Below are 17,739 nucleotides of genomic sequence, written 5' to 3'. Positions count from 1 at the left end.
GCCTTTACTATTTATGACCATTATATATATGTTTTATATATATTATATATATATATATATATAAAATAATGACCATTTTATAATTTTAGTCAGGGTAGGCACTGCCTACCTTGCCTACCCTGACGGCACGTGCCTGCTACAAACCCACATGTTTTTGGGATGTATGGGGGGAAAACGGAGCACCTGGAGGAAACCCACATGGTCACAGGTAGAACATGCAAACGCCACATAGAACAGCGGTTAGGATTAAACCTGGGTCTCTAATGCCCGTCCCACTTAGGAAACCTGAACGGAAACCTCTGGAGACCTTGCGCCCCACCCAAGGTTTCCGTGAGGTTTCCGGAGGTTCCGGTCAATCTCCCTCATGGTGGAAAGTGGTTTCCGCGTAGCTGAGGCTTCTATGTTCCTGCTATAATTTTTTTTTTAAAACAAAACCGGCCTCGACTAAAAATAGGTTGCCGTTTGGTCGAAGCCAGTGGAGTGGGGTCGCTATTTACTTACAGGCAGTCGAAGGCAATCTCCTTCGCTGACCGCACATTTTGATTGGCTCATTTGAGTTTTCAGCAAAGATCCTGTCTGATCTTTGGTTTTCAAGACCTAGAAGATCTGCCGGAAGGTAAAGTGCCCGCTAACTTTATTAAACTTCTTAAAACTCTCTCCCCTTCACTCTCCTTCCCTCACTCCTCCCTGCGCTCTCTAAAGGACTTACCGTGCTCCGTGGCAGCCGTTTACCTTCCTCTTCACCGCACAGACAGCGCTCCCCTGCTGTCCCTGGCCCCCACCTTCGCGGTCGGTCGGTAGCAATGATCCTATGGGATCTTTGATCAGTAGATGCAGCTCATGCTTCGGTCGAGGCTTTCCAGGCAAGTGACCAAAACCTCTAGTGACTCATGGAGAGTGACCGGAACCTCTGGGAACCTCACGGAAACCTTGGGTGGGGCGCAAGATCTCCAGAGGTTTCCGTTCAGATTTCCTAAGTGAGAAGGGCATTATGCTGTGAGGCAGCAGGTCTCCCTAATGCATCATCTAATTGTGTTGTGATGCTGAGTGCCTCCAATCCGAGATTTGATATATTGTGCCCGATGCATGGAGAGGTTTAAGGGATTGCAGTATTTTGGGTTGTGGAGAGTTATTATTACAACAGTGGTCAAATTGACCAACTGGCCAGTAGAAAAAACAGGGATGGATGCTCACTGGATATCAAGACTGGATCAGAGCCCAACTATTGAGCGCAAAAAGGTCAGGATTGGTGTTGGTTGGTTGACATGATTAGTTTGTCATTAAGCCTGAAAGCATGCAGAGAAGATTTATGTTGCCAGGACTCAAAGACCTGAGCTATAGGGAGAGAATGAGTAAGCTTGGACTTTATTCCCAGGAGCTCAAGAGCCTGAGGGGTGATCTGACAGAGGTGTCTAATATCATGAGGTGAATTAATAGGGTTAATGGCCAGAGTCTTTTATAGGGAGTAAGGTATAAAGAACCAGAGGACCTAGGTTTAAGGTGAGAGGGGCAATCTCTGCAGTCAGAGGGTGGTGGGTAAATGGAACAACCAGCCAGAGGAGATGGTTGAGGCAGGTACTGTAACAGCAATTAAATGACAATTGGGTAGGTACATAGATAGGAAAGGTTAGAGGCATATGGGCCAAACATGAGCAAATAGATGTAGCACCTTGGTCAACATGGACAAGTTGGACCGAAAGGCCTGAGTCTGTGTCTGTGCGGTATGACTACTTGGGAAGGAGGGTGTCAATCACCAAATGCAGAAGCAAGGTGTATTGGCAGATAGCAAGCATCATATTTGACTAGAGACGACTGGAGCATGCCTGCTTTTCTTAAAATAGGATTCCTCTGAAAAGGCACTTACCTTCTGAATCCAGATGCCAGTTTTCCATTAAATTGTAATCAGACCCCCTACTGCACACTTAAATATGATATTGAATATATTTTCCTCTCCATCAACTGACACACACACACACACACAAACACACATGTAAAATCATGGTTATATAACTTCCCTCTTTCAATTCTAACATTCTTTATTCTGCCAGACCAGTTATTCAATTTTAAATCTTCCACAGACTGGATTATGGACTGATCTTTTCTGGATTGAAAAGTTTCTGAAGCCACTGCGAACTGGCTTGAATATGTCCAAGGCGCATTATGAAGCAGAGATCAGAAACAAAAAGGATAATCGGAAAATTAAAGGTTTGTTTTATGTTTTATTTTAAATTGTACAACTGTTTTGCTGTAATAAATTCATTTGTTAGCATTAATTAGAAATCATACATCCTATTCGACATTCCAAATCAAAATACTACAGTGAAACACAGTGACAAGATTATCAAATTAATGTTTCTGCAGAACAAAAACATTTTCCTAGTTAAGCAATGAGGAAAACTATATTTTTGACAAATTGCAGGTTGAAAGCAATACTGGAAACCAGTATAATTTGATAAATGTAGTTTTTCTACAGGGTAGCAAAGATAACTTAATTTATTTCATTTTAATAATTTCAGATGCGTCTAATCATGAAACACGGTGTTCCTTGACAGTTGGTGGTAAAACGTTACCAAAAATGACAAATGCTATGCAACTGGAGGTAAACGTCTCGATTCTTGAATTTGTTTTACTTGTATCACCTTTAATGTATGTTTTACATCAACTTAATCATAATGTTACATTATTTCACACAGTTAACTTATCATTTCAGGTTCTGCAGTCAGCTCTCTACACATTTGATGTAATGGAGAGTATACAGGCCCGAATAGAAGAGCTGATGGAGTTAAAAATGAAATCCGGAACGGAGACAAAAAATGTGAACAATAGTGCATTTTAGATTTACATGGGAAAAGTGTGGAGACTATGCAAATATAATGTTTGATCATTTATTCCAAACATACTGTTCTTCCCGGAGGGATTCATTTTGTATGCTATTATTTAAGTTGTTCAAATCAGTCTGTATATGATTTTTTTCAAATATTTTTATTGTGAAGCAGATGCAGATGTACTGAACATGCTGTCCCAGAAAAAAAATGACAAGAAAAATCCCTCCATTTTCAATGTACTACTTTGGTTTCGAATGATTGTACCATACATTTGCGGTTAGCTAAATCAGTGGGGACATAATTAAGAAAAATGGCAGATGAACTTTTAGAAAATGCTTTTCATGCAGTGTGTCAGTATCAGTTAGGGGAGAAAAATATTTTTCTTACTCAAGTTATTTCAAAATACACTAAAAAGCAATAAAATATGTATATAGTTCTCACCATTCTGTAAGTGCATCACTGTTATTTCATGTTCCTGACAATGCAATTTTAATTGGCGTTTGATTAAGACCCATATGTTTTGGTAGTTCACACCACACCAAGATCTGCATTTTATGTCCGTTGTATATTATTTGTCTTCATATACCATGATAGCTAATGGTTCCAAAGCAGGGATACGAGCTTGTACCATTAATGTTAATTAATACCAAATTATTGCCTTGCTACACCAAGTTTCTGAGTAAAGCCAAACAATTTACATCAAGAGGAAAACATACCTATATAATCTGTTTCTGTTTGTTTCTCGTGAGAATACTCTCATATTTTCATATAATTATCAATGCCTTCTATCTTTTTAACTATGTTTTTTAATCCTCAGTTTTACCGATACTCTCTTTTAGTTCTAATTCTGTCTTTACTCTGGATAGTTACAGGTGAACCGATTTAAGTGTCCTAATGTCTGTCATTCATTTTCATTTCAATGCATTTTATTTTGCCTCAATGGTGATTGAAGTATCTTGCACTCTGGACAAGCTAGCTTTGGAAAGCTCCAACATGGAATAAACAACACCTGCTCTCTTCTTGAACATGCTATGTAGAAACTGGGCAACCTTTCCAACTAGTATCAGCCAGTCTTTCTACTCCACACAAGTCTGGAAAAGTTATTTGCTATCACCCTGCAAATTGTTTTTATAGTATTATCACATTTTTAACTATTAAGTATTGTGCCTTTGGTACTTTTAAATGCAGGTCAATGATAAATCTGGCCACATTTTACATTAGTAATTCTGGATACAAGTAAATGAGGTACTGATCTACATCTTATGTTATGGAAACCTTGTTGGGTTCTGCCTGTAAATGAGCAAATTATTATCTAGCTTTTTTAAAGGCTAACGCATTTCAATTGGAAGAATATTATGAATGAAATAGGTCTGTGAATCAATATTAATTTTTCAACAAACATTTTATTTTCAACTATCTTAATCATGTTGGTCACAAACATACTTTTGAAACATACAACTTATTTCACTGGAGAAAGTTTAGCTGTCGCTTGTGTAGCATTTCCCAGACAGGGCTACGTTCAATAATTTGAGCTCGGCTCATGGCGATGCGATCACGAACACTGTCCGCGTGTGGTTTGCACGTTACCTTCGTAAGGAATACATACTTGAATCACTAACCATGTTTGAAACATTGTATAAGCAACATTACTGCAGATCCATAATACACAACAGCCAACAGTAAGTCCTCATACAAATAAAGAGTTTGAAACCTCACTGCTAAAATGCTCTCATCAGTAAGTTCAATGAAGCTTTTATACAAATAACACTTCTATTGTTATCACTATCAGATCAGCACTACAGTAATCTTTAGAAAATTTAATTAAAGCAGCTGCCTCATTTTGCATGTTTTGGAGCATTAATATATAAGACTCAAAAGTTCAATTAGATTTTAGTTGTTAAAAGTATACTTACCTTGGCTAAAGTGAGCATACTCTTGACTATATCACTGGTATTGTGTGAAGGTATGATTTTCAGATTATTACCTAGAAATCTAAAAAAACTCCATATGTAATGCAATAGTTCAGTGTTAGTCAAAATAAATCAATGATACACAATACATAGTTGGGTTATTTGTAGAAATAGATTAGCTTTTGTAATAATCTCTTGTTACTGTTATTTTTGGGATCATTTTTGTTCTTAATGCATCGTTAGCTTGCCACAGTTGATGGTACTTACTTGCCCATGTCTGCATGACTATTGCTGTCTCTTAGTTGAGATAGTAAGCAGAATCTGAATGTTCTCATGCTATTAGAAGATGAACAGCATTCAAAGATGCATCTTGACCCGCTGAATTACTCCAGCACTTTTTTTTTTTGGTAAACCATCATCTACAGTTATTTGTTTCAACAATAACACATTTAATCTTGGTCTCTCACTACCACCAAAAACATCCAATTACCGTTTACAGAACTTTTTAGTTGACTTATGATAACCTTGTTTGAACAACTGTAAATTTCAAACATAACACTCCCTTCTCACCCCCTCTCTCTTGCCCCCCATCTCTGCATAATGACAATCCACTACTGTATTTTCATCTCTGATCTTCTTTGAGCTTGGGCTACAGACAAAAATCTAGATAGCCTCTTCCAGCTACATGCCAAATTACAAAGATGAACTACTCTAAGTTTATCAAATTTTAGACCAAATGTTTGTCAGTTACACAGAAAAAAGATGCAGCCACCATTCGTAGCTTTACACTGCAATCGTTCTCTTGCCCTCTCATCTGGGTTATTGAGTGTAGTAGATGGAGACTGGAAATGTTTTCCTTTATAAAGCTTTTCCAAAAAGGTAATATCTTTGGCATAACAAACAACACTGACACACCAAAAGTCAAAGGTTTCTGCTTAAGGTCAGCTCAAACATTTTAATTTTTGCAATTTATTGCAATACGCTCTCCAAATGTTATTTGAAAATCAAATAGTTTAGTGTTATTTATAAAACTTTCTTTAATGGTGAAAACATGTATCATTAATATAACCAGTAAGATTTATTTTGCTAGCACATTCTCAGTTTAACGAGAATTTCATTAGATCATGAATAACCTTTAGATATGTAAATAGTAACGTTTTTAAATAACTAATTTCCCTAGTAGGTACCTTAGCTGAATTTTAAATAGTACATCCCACTCTTTCTGACCATACAGGCCTGCAGTCAAAATCAGGAAACTGTTTCGATGAATGCGGACAAACAGCTCAATGCGCTCCATCAGTTTTGTTTCTGTAGAATTATCACAGAAATCTTGAGTCCCTATAATAATAAATGCGACACCTGTGAAAATGGAAAAAGGTGCCTAATGTTACAAAAATTCAGTGTTTCTAAAATGGGGAAAAATCTGAGTAAATCAGCATCTAGAACATAGAACAGTGCAGCACGGGAACAGGCCATTCAGCCCACAATGTCCATGCCGAACATGATGCCAAGTTAAATTAATTCCGTCTGCCTGCATGTGATCGATATTCCTCCATTCTCTGCATATCCATGTGCCAATCTAAAAGCCACATATGCCACTATTATATCTGCCAACACCACTGTAAAAAAACATCTCACAAATCTTTAAATTTTGCCTTGTCTGACATCTAATAAACATTTCGAAGAATTCAAGCTTGAAGATCATTTGCCTATTTTGTACATAAGGAATATCAGCTGAATAATATAAATCCAGGATAGTCATGGCATTTATAGATGAGAACAGGGACGAAGACTTTAGGAGAAGACAGGTAGGGCAGTGGCAGACTAGTAGTGTGGGGGTGAAAGTAAGCAGTCTGCTGGAAAGGCTATAGGGGTCAAGATCAAACAAGATGTATTTGCTGACAATGTTAGCAGATTCTGGTGGTAAATGTATGTAAATTATTTTGGGAGATTGAACCTTCCCAGTATTTAATTGGAGAAAGTCACCCTTTATCCTTGCTGCTCTCTTGACTGCAATTTCTTAGAAAACAATATATTAAGGTCATGATGTGGGTTAATACATTTCTGAGTGCCAGAACACAACCCCACTTCCACTACTACAGCAGTCTGACCATTTTCTTGCTGGCAGCCGTAGGCAGATTAATTAAAAAATGAAGCTGCAATGATTGTGTAATTATGCTGTAACATTTGGCTACATAAATTCCTATCAATGCCAAAAAAAAATCACACTCAATTATGCAGCTGATCTTTATTGGTTGAAGTGACAACCAGGAACTGGTATTTAAATTGCATTTTTGCAAATCATAAACAAAACTTCACATTTCTTACTATTGCTATGAAGTCTGATGGTCAAGGAAATTGGCAGAGAATCTGAGGTAACTTTATGTTTCTGCGCAGAATAGAGGTTCTTGTGGGCATTTGGTAAATCATTTGAAGGAAGAACAGAGGGTGCAAAAAACTGCAAGGTTTCCAGAGCAGAAAAGCGATATTTCCGAGACAACTCTCACCCTCCATTAGCCTGGTGATTTTTTCAAGCACAATGCAATTATTTGGACTTGACTGAAATTCAGCAGGGAGATGTCAGAATTATGGCACCAGTTTCATGATAGCCTCCAGAGACACAGTGTGTTGATGACTGTGAAGGTCACTGCAGCCCTGAATCTTTTTCCTCGGCCTCTATCCAAGTTGACAGATGTACCGTTAACAATTCTTTCAGTTGACAATGCACACAGAAGGAGAACGACATGTCGTTCCCAAAATAAAAAGTTGATCATTTGGTGCAAGAGGTAACAGGAAAGCACAGGGTCATAAATAGAATCATAGAACATTACAGTGTGCTATTCAGCCCATCAAGTCTGTGCTGGCAATCCCATAGGTCTGTAAATTATTCACCTATTAATTTATTACCATTTCCTCTTGAAAGCCTCAACTGAATAACCTTTCAGAAAGTTGATTCCCGAATTCCCACCATATTAAAAAAGTATTTCCTCATTCCTGTAGCTCTTTACAAATTACTTTAACTTTTTCCACAAGTCCTTCAACCCTCGGTTATTAAGGTTTTCCGTACTCTTATCAAAATCTATGAATGCTCATATAACTCTTTTGAGACTTTTCATATTGTTCAACTCCAAGAAAAGTATCAACAGGTTTGTCCTTGCTGTTCAAATTCTTCATCTCTGCAACCATTCCATTAAATCTCTTTAGCATTCTCAATAGTCTTCACATTATTACATAAGTGGAATGATTAGAATTGACTGCAGTACAATGGTTGTGGCTAAACAAAAATTATATAAAGGTTCAAATTACCTTTTTACTTCAGCACTTTACCTGTATTGAAGTCTAGGATGCTTTCTAAATTTGCTGTGCCTACTTCAACGATGTCAAGGATTATGGGGAGAAGGCATGAGAATGGGGCTTGGAGGGAGAGATAGATCAGCCATGATTTATTGGCGGAGTAGACTTGATGGGCCGAATGGCCTAATTCTGCTCCTATCATTCACGACCCCTTATGACATATATGCATTTATATCCATGTTCCTAAATTGCTTTCTGAATTACACAATTTTATCCACTTTCGTGTTCTTCCTGCCAAAATATACCATACACTCTGGATTGTATTTCATCTGCCACAGGAACATTTCACCTACTATGTCATCCTGAAGACCACTTTTACCACCCCCTCCACTAAACACATCACATTTGAAAATCTCCTGCACAAATGTATCAAAATGGTGGTTTCGGCACTTGCCTCCAAAAAACACCAGTCTGGATAGAGGTAGATAATTGTTTACCACAAGCCCTTCTTTCTGCTTTTGTCACCTCTTAACACTATGCAGAAATTAATCTTGCTGCATACTGTTTTATGTTCTTATTAAAAGTAACTTAAATCACAAATTTTACTAACATGTACCTGACTTCTGGATATCTTTGTTCTACAATCCACCTCAGAATCATATCTACGCACATCTTGTGTGGCCTCATTATTCTTCCTAACAACATCCTTATATTGAAATTAATTTACAAAGTTGTTATTTATTCAAGGTATCTGGATATTGCTTGTAAGGCCAGCATTGTTTATCCCTAGGTTACACAGAAAAGCTGGAGAAACTCAGCGGGTGCAGCAGCATCTATGGAGCAAAGGAAATAGGCAACGTTTCGGGCCGAAACCCTTCTTCAGACTGATCAGGGGTGGGGGTGGGTGGGGACAAGAAAGGGAAAAGGAGGAGTAGCCGGAAGGCTGGAGGGTGGGAGGAGACAGCAGGGGAGCTGAGGAAGGGGAGGAGACAGCAAGGACTAACAGAATTGGGAGAAGTCGATGTTCATGCCCCCGGGGTGCAGACTCCCCAAACGGAATATGAGGTGCTGTTCCTCCAATTTCCGGTGCTGCTCGTTGTGGCCATGGAGGAGACCCAGGATCATGTTTATCCCTAAATGCCCTCATCTAAGTGGTTTGTTCATGCATTTCAAATGCAGTTAAAAGTCAACCATGTTGGTGAGATTAGAATCACTTACAATCATATCAGTAGCCGTTTACCTCCTCTTAAGGGCATTAATGAATCAGATTTATTATGGCAATCCAGTGTTTTTGCTATTATTACTTATAGCTTCTTCAGATTTACTTATTTACTTAAATGTAACCATAGCTATGTAACGAACGCACGTGTTTGAACAAGACCTCTGGGTACAAGTGCAGTCATGTAATGACAATGCCATCAGACTCCCAATTCAGAACGTTTCATAGTATTCTCTTGCTTGCTTCAAAACAATCTTTTATAGAGATATTTTTGTTTGCATGGGCACGATTTTGATTATCAGATAAAGCCAATGATTAAGTTATGATCAGACATTCAACACTCCTTTTGAACTCTAGGTACTAATTAAATCCTAATGTTTACAATTAATTAACAGACTGCATAAAAGGATGAACTACACTATAATTTTTGCTTGAAGTATTGTAAACAATTCCAAATGGTTGCAAAGTGGTTGATGTAGTAAAATCAGAGTAATAGTGGAAAATAATTTATTTGGTTAATGCATTTTCTAATGTAGCTGCAGAATAAAACTATTATATACTACTAGTTTAATTAATTTTACCAGAAAGTGGGAAGATGATTGATCCAGTTACTACTGAGTCAGAGAATCTAATTCGCTGGTGCTCTCTTGACAAAGACAAAATTGTATCATGACGCTGGAAAAATGTGAAAAGCAAAATACATTTAGGTAAAACCCAAAACAACACTGAAAGAATTACTAAATATATACAAATATCCAAAGGTTAATTAAGTTTGCTGTTACAATACGCAAATTAATTTCCTGCAATTGTTAAATGTATCAAAAATGTACTGAAAATTATATGACAAAGTTCAGCTAAAATATTGGAGATGCAAGAGGTTAATGATACTAGAACCCGGAGCAAATAAAAAACTGCTGGAGGTTTGCAGGTGGAGGAATTCTATTGCAGGTATTGAAAAGCAAAAAAAAAGGCAAAATCAGATCAGGTAGCATCTGGAAAAAAATGATAGGTGATACCTCAGGTCTGGACCCTTCCACAGACAGAGTCTAAAAAAGGATCCCGGATGGAAATGCCACCTCTCCATGTTCTTCAGAGATGCTCCCTGACTTCTTTCTTGGTTGTTGGTCCTCCAAAATATTCCAAATGGAATTTAAACTGGAGGTGACTTATTCTGTTACTCCAGCACTTTGTGTCCTCCAGCAGTTTGTTTTATCCACCAGCCAATATACTGTTGGGAAGACCTACTGCTTACATCTATTTTTTAGATGAACTTGTCGGCCAGCAATATTTGTTGGCCAGCAATGCAAATACACTAACACATAAGCCCCTTGGATTTGGGAACCCCCAGTACACTTAAGATCATCACCAGATTGCTTAGGTAGTGTTGGAATTATCTAATGGAACCGTGCAAACTGTTTGAATGATACAGCATGGAAACAGGCCCTTCAGTCCACAGTCCATGCAGATCATCCGTTCACTCTTTCTCATCCACTCCCTGACCATTAGGGGCAATTTACAGCGGTCAATTAATGTACAAATCTGCACCTCTTTGGGATGTAGGAGGAATCTGGAGCACCCAGAGAAAACCAAGGCAGTCACAGGGAGAACGTACAATCTCCGTATAGACGTCACCCGTAGTCAGGATCGAACCCGAGTATCTGGCGCCGTAATGCCACTGTACTGCAGTCGATAACCTCCTTTAAGGTTAATAAAGTGGCCAGAGTGAATGTGTGTGTTTGGCGGAAAGCATGCCCCGTGTTCCAGGCAGCAGAAGTTCATACACTCATGAGTAAGAAGGAACTGCAGCTGCTGGTTTAAACTGAAGATAGACACAAAAAGCTGGAGTAAGTTTCCTTCGCTCTCTCTCCATCGCTCCCCCACCCAAGTCGCATGCTCTCACTTCAGGTAGCCCCGGCTTTCCTCTTTGTACCCCTCCCACCCAAATACACTAGCTTCTCGTTTTCACCCCACAAACTTTAACAATGGCCTGTTTCCTTTATCATCGTTACCTTTTGGCATATCTTTCATTCATTGTTCTTTATCACTGTACATCAATAGCTGTGAGGAGGATGCTAGGAGACTGCAAGGTGACTTGGATAGGCTGGGTGAGTGGGCAAATGTTTGGCAGATGCAGTATAATGTGGATAAATGTGAGGTTATCCATTTTGGTGGCAAAAACGGAAAGCAGACTATTATCTAAATGGTGGCCGATTGGGAAAGGGGGAGATGCAGCGAGACCTGGGTGTCATGGTACACCAGTCATTGAAGGTAGGCATGCAGGTGCAGCAGGCAGTAAAGAAAGCGAATGGTATGTTAGCTTTCATTGCAAAAGGATTTGAGTGAGTATAGGAGCAGGGAGGTTCTACTGCAGTTGTACAGGGTCTTGGTGAGACCACACCTGGAGTATTGCGTACAGTTTTGGTCTCCAAATCTGAGGAAGGATATTATTGCCATAGAGGGAGTGCAGAGACGGTTCACCAGACTGATTCCTGGGATGTCAGGACTGTCTTATGAAGAAAGACTGGATAGACTTGGTTTATACTCTCTAGAATTTAGAAGATTGAGAGGGGATCTTATAGAAACTTACAAAATTCTTAAGGGGTTGGACAGGCTAGATGCAGGAAGATTGTTCCCGATGTTAGGGAAGTCCAGGACAAGGGGTCACAGCTTAAGGATAAGGGGGAAATCCTTTAAAACCGAGATGAGAAGAACTTTTTTCACACAGAGAGTGGTGAATCTCTGGAACTCTCTGCCACAGAGGGTAGTTGAGGCCAGTTCATTGGCTATATTTAAGAGGGAGTTAGATGTGGCCCTTGTGGCTAAGGGGATCAGGGGGTATGGAGAGAAGGCAGGTACAGGATACTGAGTTGGGTGATCAGCCATGATCATATTGAATGGCGGTGCGGGCTCGAAGGGCCGAATGGCCTACTCCTGCACCTAATTTCTATGTTTCTATCATCATCGATCTCTCGTTTCCCTTATCCCTAATCAGTCTGAGGGGTCTCGACCCGAAACGTCACCCATTCCTTCTCTCCAGAGATGCTGCCTGTCCCGCTGAGTTGCTCCAGCTTTTGGTGTCTCTCGTCAGACTCATCTTGTCGTTTTCTGTGCTGGTTTTCAAATATACTATATATTCCAGCATTGTGTGTCTATCTTCGGTAAACCTCCAGTTTAAATTCCATTTAGAATATTTTGGAGGGCCAAGAAACCAAGAACCAGCATCTGCAGTTCCTTCCTACACACAGTTTATAAGCAATAGTTCTTCACAATATGGGTGGTTACACAAAAAAGCTGGAGAAACTCAGAGGGTGCAGCAGCATCTATGGAGCGAAGGAAATAGGCAACGTTTCGGGCCGAAACCGGCCCGAAACGTTGCCTATTTCCTTCGCTCCATAGATGCTGCTGCACCCGCTGAGTTTCTCCAGTTTTTTTGTGTAACCTTCGATTCTCCAGCATCTGCAGTTCCCTCTTAAACAACGTTCTTCACAATATTCTGGCTCATGTCATGTGTAGGAAGGAGCTACAGATGTTGGTTTAAACCACAGGCAGACACAAAATGCTGGAGTAACTCAGCGGGACAGGCAGCATCCCTGGTGAGGAGGAGGGATGGGGGAGGAGTAATCGAGACCCTTCTTCAGACCGAGAGTCAGGGGGAAGAGTAAACGAGAGATATAGACAGTGATATCTGGAGAGATAATAATATGGAACAAATGAATGGAAGATTTCTGCAAAAAAACTCAAAGCGGCTGAAGGCCACAAAGTGCTGGAGTAATCAGCAGGTGTGCGGCGATCCAACAGGATAGGAGCCGCTTGTCCACAGCAAAGGCCCTATAGCTATGATCCACAGCATCGTGTGTAGGCGGTGGGACCGGGCGCCGCCTCCACCTCCCGCCGCCGCCGCCATTCGGCCTCCAGACTCCACCTGCAGGTCGGCGCTGACGATGACGATGGCGGCCCCGCTCGTCGCCATGACACCCAAAGATGACACCGGCCAGGATCCAGACGTCACAGGTCACGACCTCACGACCCGCCCACTGTGCACAGGCCCCGCCCCGTTGAGAATAAATTACATCATTGCAATTTGCATGAATTAATTAAACATGCTGGCCAAATTTACATAGATTTTTTTTAAAAACTTGTGCATCTGATGTAGAAAAGCAATCTTCAATTCTATTTTTTGGTAAAACGACTCAAGTCACCGGTTAAGAGTGTAAATTAATGTCCATTGATCTTGGATGAGATTGTCAAAGGCCAGTCTTGCAATAGTAGTAAGAAAAGCACAAAACATAAAAAAGCTGGTGATTCTCCAGGAAATAACTGGCTGACATTTTCTTCCAACGATGAGCAAAGTAAATGCGAATCCACTGCCATGTTTCTCCAATTTAAAAAAAGAAAGCTAATGCATTTCACTTGTGGGAGAGTAATAAAATGAAGTTTATACAAATAGAATTTATGTTTAATTTCAGATGGTATTTATTTCACCTGTTACTTAATTTCCCATTTATTTGAAGTAGAATATAAATGTATTGTGAAAATTGTAAAAATGAAATAATAACATCCACACAGAAGATGGAAACCATGAAAGTCCCACCGAACTTATTTCCACATACCTCGACTCCATCCTACCCCCCCCCCCCCCCCCCCCCCCCCCCGTCAAATCCCTCCCAACCTATGTCCAACACACCTCACACGCTCTTAGTCTCCTCCATGACTTCCATTTTCCAGGCCCCCATTCCCTCATCTTCCCCATGGATGTCCAATCACTCTACACCTCCCCTCCCCCTCCATATCAGTTTGAAGAAGGGTCTCGACCCAAAACATCACCTATTCCTTCGCTCCATAGAAGCTGCCTCACCCGCTGAGTTTCTCCAGCATTTTTGTGCACCTTCCACACAAAGATATTTTCTTTGGTGGAAATCATCCTTTCCATCAGTAGATTTTCTCATGAAAGACTATGGAATTAAGGTATATTAAAATTACGATTACTTTCATTTTTAAACTGAAGCCATGTTAGAACTGATATCCTTTAATTTAGGCCATAGCATCTGATTAAATGGTAATCAATTCTGAAAATATCCTATGCATTCAAAGAAATTTAAAAATTCACCATGTAATGCTGAAGCTATCTGCTGGCGTAAAAGCATCTCATTTCTCAATCTTTTTCATCTTTCAGAGAGACAGACTCCGGTCACTGTACAATATTGCATCTGATGCAGATTTTGCAATTAAGGTTAAGAATGTGTCATTTAATGATTATATCATTGAAAAATGTAAAAATACTCAGATATGTAGTCAACATATTTTATTGGTTAAGGAATCTTGAAATGACAAGCACTACTTCCACACTGCATGATTAAAATATGTATTTCAAAATAACCTTTTGCTATTAGGTGCTAAATATTCATGTTTTAAAAAATGACAAGTTGGGACTTTTCTTCCTTGTAAAATTAAGATACTGAACTTGAAATAAATGTCCAAGACCACTTTTAATGTTCATAAATTTTGCTTTATTGTGTTTTTCCACTTTAGCTGGAAATCACAACCAGAACAGGATTGTAAAACATTTGAGAAAATATTTTCCAAAATTAGGTATGATTTGAGGAAAGAAACGGGAAAATTTATTTCAGAGTAATACTGCACATATGAACATCAACCATTTCCTGGTCAGGTACTTATGTTAGCAAGTCTCGCTTGTGTTGGTCTGATCACTGACCGATTTGAACATACCCAATTTTCCTGCCTACACAGTGTATTTTGACTATTTTTGCCAGTTCCTGTTCTAAACGGAGGCATGAGATTTTGAAATGAAGTTCTCGAGTTCTGATGAAAGGTCATTGATCAGAAACACTACAGCCTGACCCAAGTGTTACCAATATTGTTTTCATTTCAGTTTTATGGCATTTGCAGTATTTTTCTTTTAGAGTTTCAAACTTAATTAGTGTGCACTTAGCCCAGCCTCAGGTAGGACGATATTAAACTTAAGTTGAAGCTCAGCCAAAAGGCCAATTCCCTTAAATTCCATTCCATTTCTTCAGACGAGGTCTCCATTAATGTCTTGACCACATTAAAGGATAATCACGGGTAGTTCAATTTACAAACATCAAAAATAAGTCGGTAAAGAAAAGCCTATTTTTCCACAAGTCAAAATAGTGATGAGTGAAATTGTTCTGGGAAATGCTTCATGGATTTGAGTTTATTGTATGTCAATCAGGTCACCATTTAAATTATCAACATGTACAGGAAAAAATCCACAAATCTCAAAGATTTAGTTTGCAATTTGTTTTATAACAAAAGTAAGGAAACTTGTTTAGATCTTGGGTCCATGAACATCAATATCTATATTTAAAAAATTCAAGGTTCAAAAATATCATTGCAAAGACCATGGGTGCTTTGGATTCCAGAACTAGATCTTGCACAATAAATACACGGTCGATTAGAAATGCAACCTAATTTGAGCTTTTAAAGAAAGTTCTAGTAAGTCGTTTAATACTTTCAAAAATGAAAATGAATTTAGTTTACTAACATTTGACATTACGACAATGTGAATGCTTACCCTTTAGTTTTTAGACATAAATCAATAATTTACAAGAGTTTTCTAATTGGAAACCTTGACCACCACATTTCTAGATATTTAAAACGAGTGATTATCCTATTAAACAAAATAAATTTACAAAAAGATTTATTTAATGGTAACTTTTTACTTTACATTGCAAGTGTATCATTTCACTGCTGCATTCTGCAGTGACCCAGGTGATAATACCTGGTTAAGTTGGAGGATGACGCGGCAACAAAAATAATCCAGTTCATACTTACACCTCCCCGTATCTGCTAGTGATGAGTTTCCAGTTCTACAATTGTCCATTCTCCCTGTGGGGTCACAGATTCTTCTGGGGAGAAACTAGCCACTGTAATGTTAGCTGTAGAGTCTTCCAAAGGAGATAGCAATTCAGTCCATCTATACAGCGCCTCTTTTTCAACTGCAAGTTTACCTGGCATTTGAGAAGTATCTCGAGAAAGAAAAAGTGTTTGGTTGATAAGATACTGAGCTAGGTTGGCATCTTCAGGCAGACAGTTGACAACATCATAATTTGGGTCCTGATCTCCAATCAGTTGCTTGAGTAATATCCAGTCTCTTTCTGCAAAGTGTTCATTTTCTTTCTGTTGCAAATAATTCACTTCAAGTTCCGAGCTCTGTTCCAGGTCTTCTATTATTTCCATCTCGTATATGGGTGAAAGGGTTTTTGAAGGGCGACGATCATGTGTGTAGTTTTGTGATCGGTCAGAATCAGCTAAGTCTCCTGAAACAATTCATAATACTAAATGTTGTAAAAATTCCGATGCAAGCAGATATTTAAACTGGGGCTGTTGTAGTCTACCTTGGAGTATTTGACTAAAAGAATTACTACAATGATGATAACAATAAATTAACTGCAATGTGGCCTTAAAGGAGATAATAGGAGATAAATTAATATGTAACAACAAAATTAACACATGCAATTACAGCGAAAAATGAGAATGATCAAAGGATTCATGTAATTCAATTAATCCTGAAACCTGGCAACACAAATTATACCGTCAGAACATTTTTACAAATGCCTAATGCCACCTTCTCAAATTACTTCCCATTTTAAGGAGGTATTTGCTGCTTCACAATTGATGGGTTAGAGCCTCTGCTAAAGCAGGAGAGAAAATATGACAAAGCCATCCAGCTGTGCCACAATTGGTAAGTTTTTGATTCTAGGAAAAGCAAAAAGTAGTAGACAATTCAACATTCATTGTTAGTCCAGTGGTCACGCATGGTACTTCCTTAATGATTCACCCAACCAATAACACAGCGATTTGCCACATTAAGGTCAATTAAGCTTCAGTTGTTATCATTTTAATCTCAGTTACTGCAGGTTGCATGTTAATGTTCTGTGTATGATTTCATCCTGGATTGGTGCTCTGTACACAGTTGCGCTCCTCAATGTACAAATTAAAAAAATAATAAAATGTCAGGAAAATCTGATGCAGTTTATTAGGTTAGTCAACCAGTTAAAAGATCAATCATTCATCAAGCAAAATATTCATTAAGGACCTTAAATATCATTGTTAAATAAATCAGTCATCAATTTGACAATTTAAATACATTTGGCTTAATTTAACTTTAGGAATACAAACATAAATAATTTGAATTACATTCTGGACAAAACAAGTACAGTATCCACAATACATTGTTGTTGGGCAGTTCCCTCAAATCAAATTTTGATTTACAGAAGTTTACATGTATTACTATTAATATTTCAGTGCAAATTTAGTTTAGATTCTCCAAATGGTCAAATAAACATTTATTTTGTCTTGCGACCAAAGAAATTAGTTCAAAGATGTAAAAAAACAGTTATTGCAAATACTAATTTGTAAACAAGTCTAAATCTAATTACTTTGGCATTCCACCCACTCAAAAGGGCTGTGTAGGTTTAATCTCGCATGCCAGCATTCATGGAATCAACGT

At 38.7% G+C, this 17,739-nt stretch overlaps 3 protein-coding genes across 7 annotated transcripts in view; 1 reads left to right on the top strand and 2 right to left on the bottom strand.

The window, feature by feature from the left end:
- The window catches only part of glmna (glomulin, FKBP associated protein a), a 29,917-nt gene extending 26,649 nt beyond the window's left edge, over positions 1-3,268 (top strand). For all 3 annotated transcript variants that reach the window (XM_055641405.1, XM_055641407.1, XM_055641406.1), the window contains exons 17-19: positions 2,079-2,205; positions 2,517-2,599; positions 2,711-3,268. In XM_055641405.1, coding sequence (XP_055497380.1) covers positions 2,079-2,205; positions 2,517-2,599; positions 2,711-2,836 — 336 coding nt within the window. In that variant the 3' untranslated portion in view covers positions 2,837-3,268. The remainder of the gene's footprint in view (positions 1-2,078; positions 2,206-2,516; positions 2,600-2,710) is intronic.
- Positions 3,269-4,240: 972 nt separating this feature from the next.
- On the bottom strand, positions 4,241-13,687 carry LOC129700751 (protein SPO16 homolog). Its single transcript, XM_055641408.1, has 5 exons — positions 13,171-13,687; positions 9,830-9,923; positions 5,923-6,094; positions 4,739-4,817; positions 4,241-4,412 (listed from the first exon to the last, which is right to left on the bottom strand). The coding sequence occupies exons 1-5, from the start codon at positions 13,216-13,218 to the stop codon at positions 4,290-4,292; spliced, it is 516 nt and encodes a 171-aa protein (XP_055497383.1). The 5' UTR covers positions 13,219-13,687; the 3' UTR covers positions 4,241-4,289.
- Positions 13,688-14,274: 587 nt separating this feature from the next.
- Positions 14,275-17,739, bottom strand: part of btbd8 (BTB domain containing 8) — an 84,229-nt gene continuing 80,764 nt past the window's right edge. For 2 of the 3 annotated variants that reach the window (XM_055641404.1, XM_055641401.1), the window contains one exon: positions 14,275-16,546. In XM_055641404.1, the coding sequence (XP_055497379.1) occupies positions 16,077-16,546 (470 nt within the window). In that variant the 3' untranslated portion in view covers positions 14,275-16,076. The remainder of the gene's footprint in view (positions 16,547-17,739) is intronic. The other variant, XM_055641402.1, reaches the window with a different exon arrangement.

Source organism: Leucoraja erinacea, chromosome 10 (genome assembly GCF_028641065.1).
Source record: "Leucoraja erinacea ecotype New England chromosome 10, Leri_hhj_1, whole genome shotgun sequence".
NCBI lineage: Eukaryota > Metazoa > Chordata > Chondrichthyes > Rajiformes > Rajidae > Leucoraja > Leucoraja erinaceus.
The sequence above is the reverse complement of the archived record's forward strand: the minus strand, read 5'-3'. Positions and strand labels throughout refer to the sequence as shown.

What these genes read in the sequence shown, in the direction of transcription:
- LOC129700751 (XM_055641408.1), bottom strand. Translation starts at nt 13,218, where the DNA reads ATGGCGACGAGCGGGGCCGCCATCGTCATCGTCAGCGCCGACCTGCAG. An exon ending in AATCATCTTCCCACTTTCTG is followed by an intron (nt 6,095 to 9,829) that starts GTAAAATTAATT and finishes CCATTTTCACAG; the next exon opens with GTGTCGCATTTATTATTATA. An exon ending in GTATGCTCACTTTAGCCAAG is followed by an intron (nt 4,413 to 4,738) that starts GTAAGTATACTT and finishes TTCCTTACGAAG; the next exon opens with GTAACGTGCAAACCACACGC.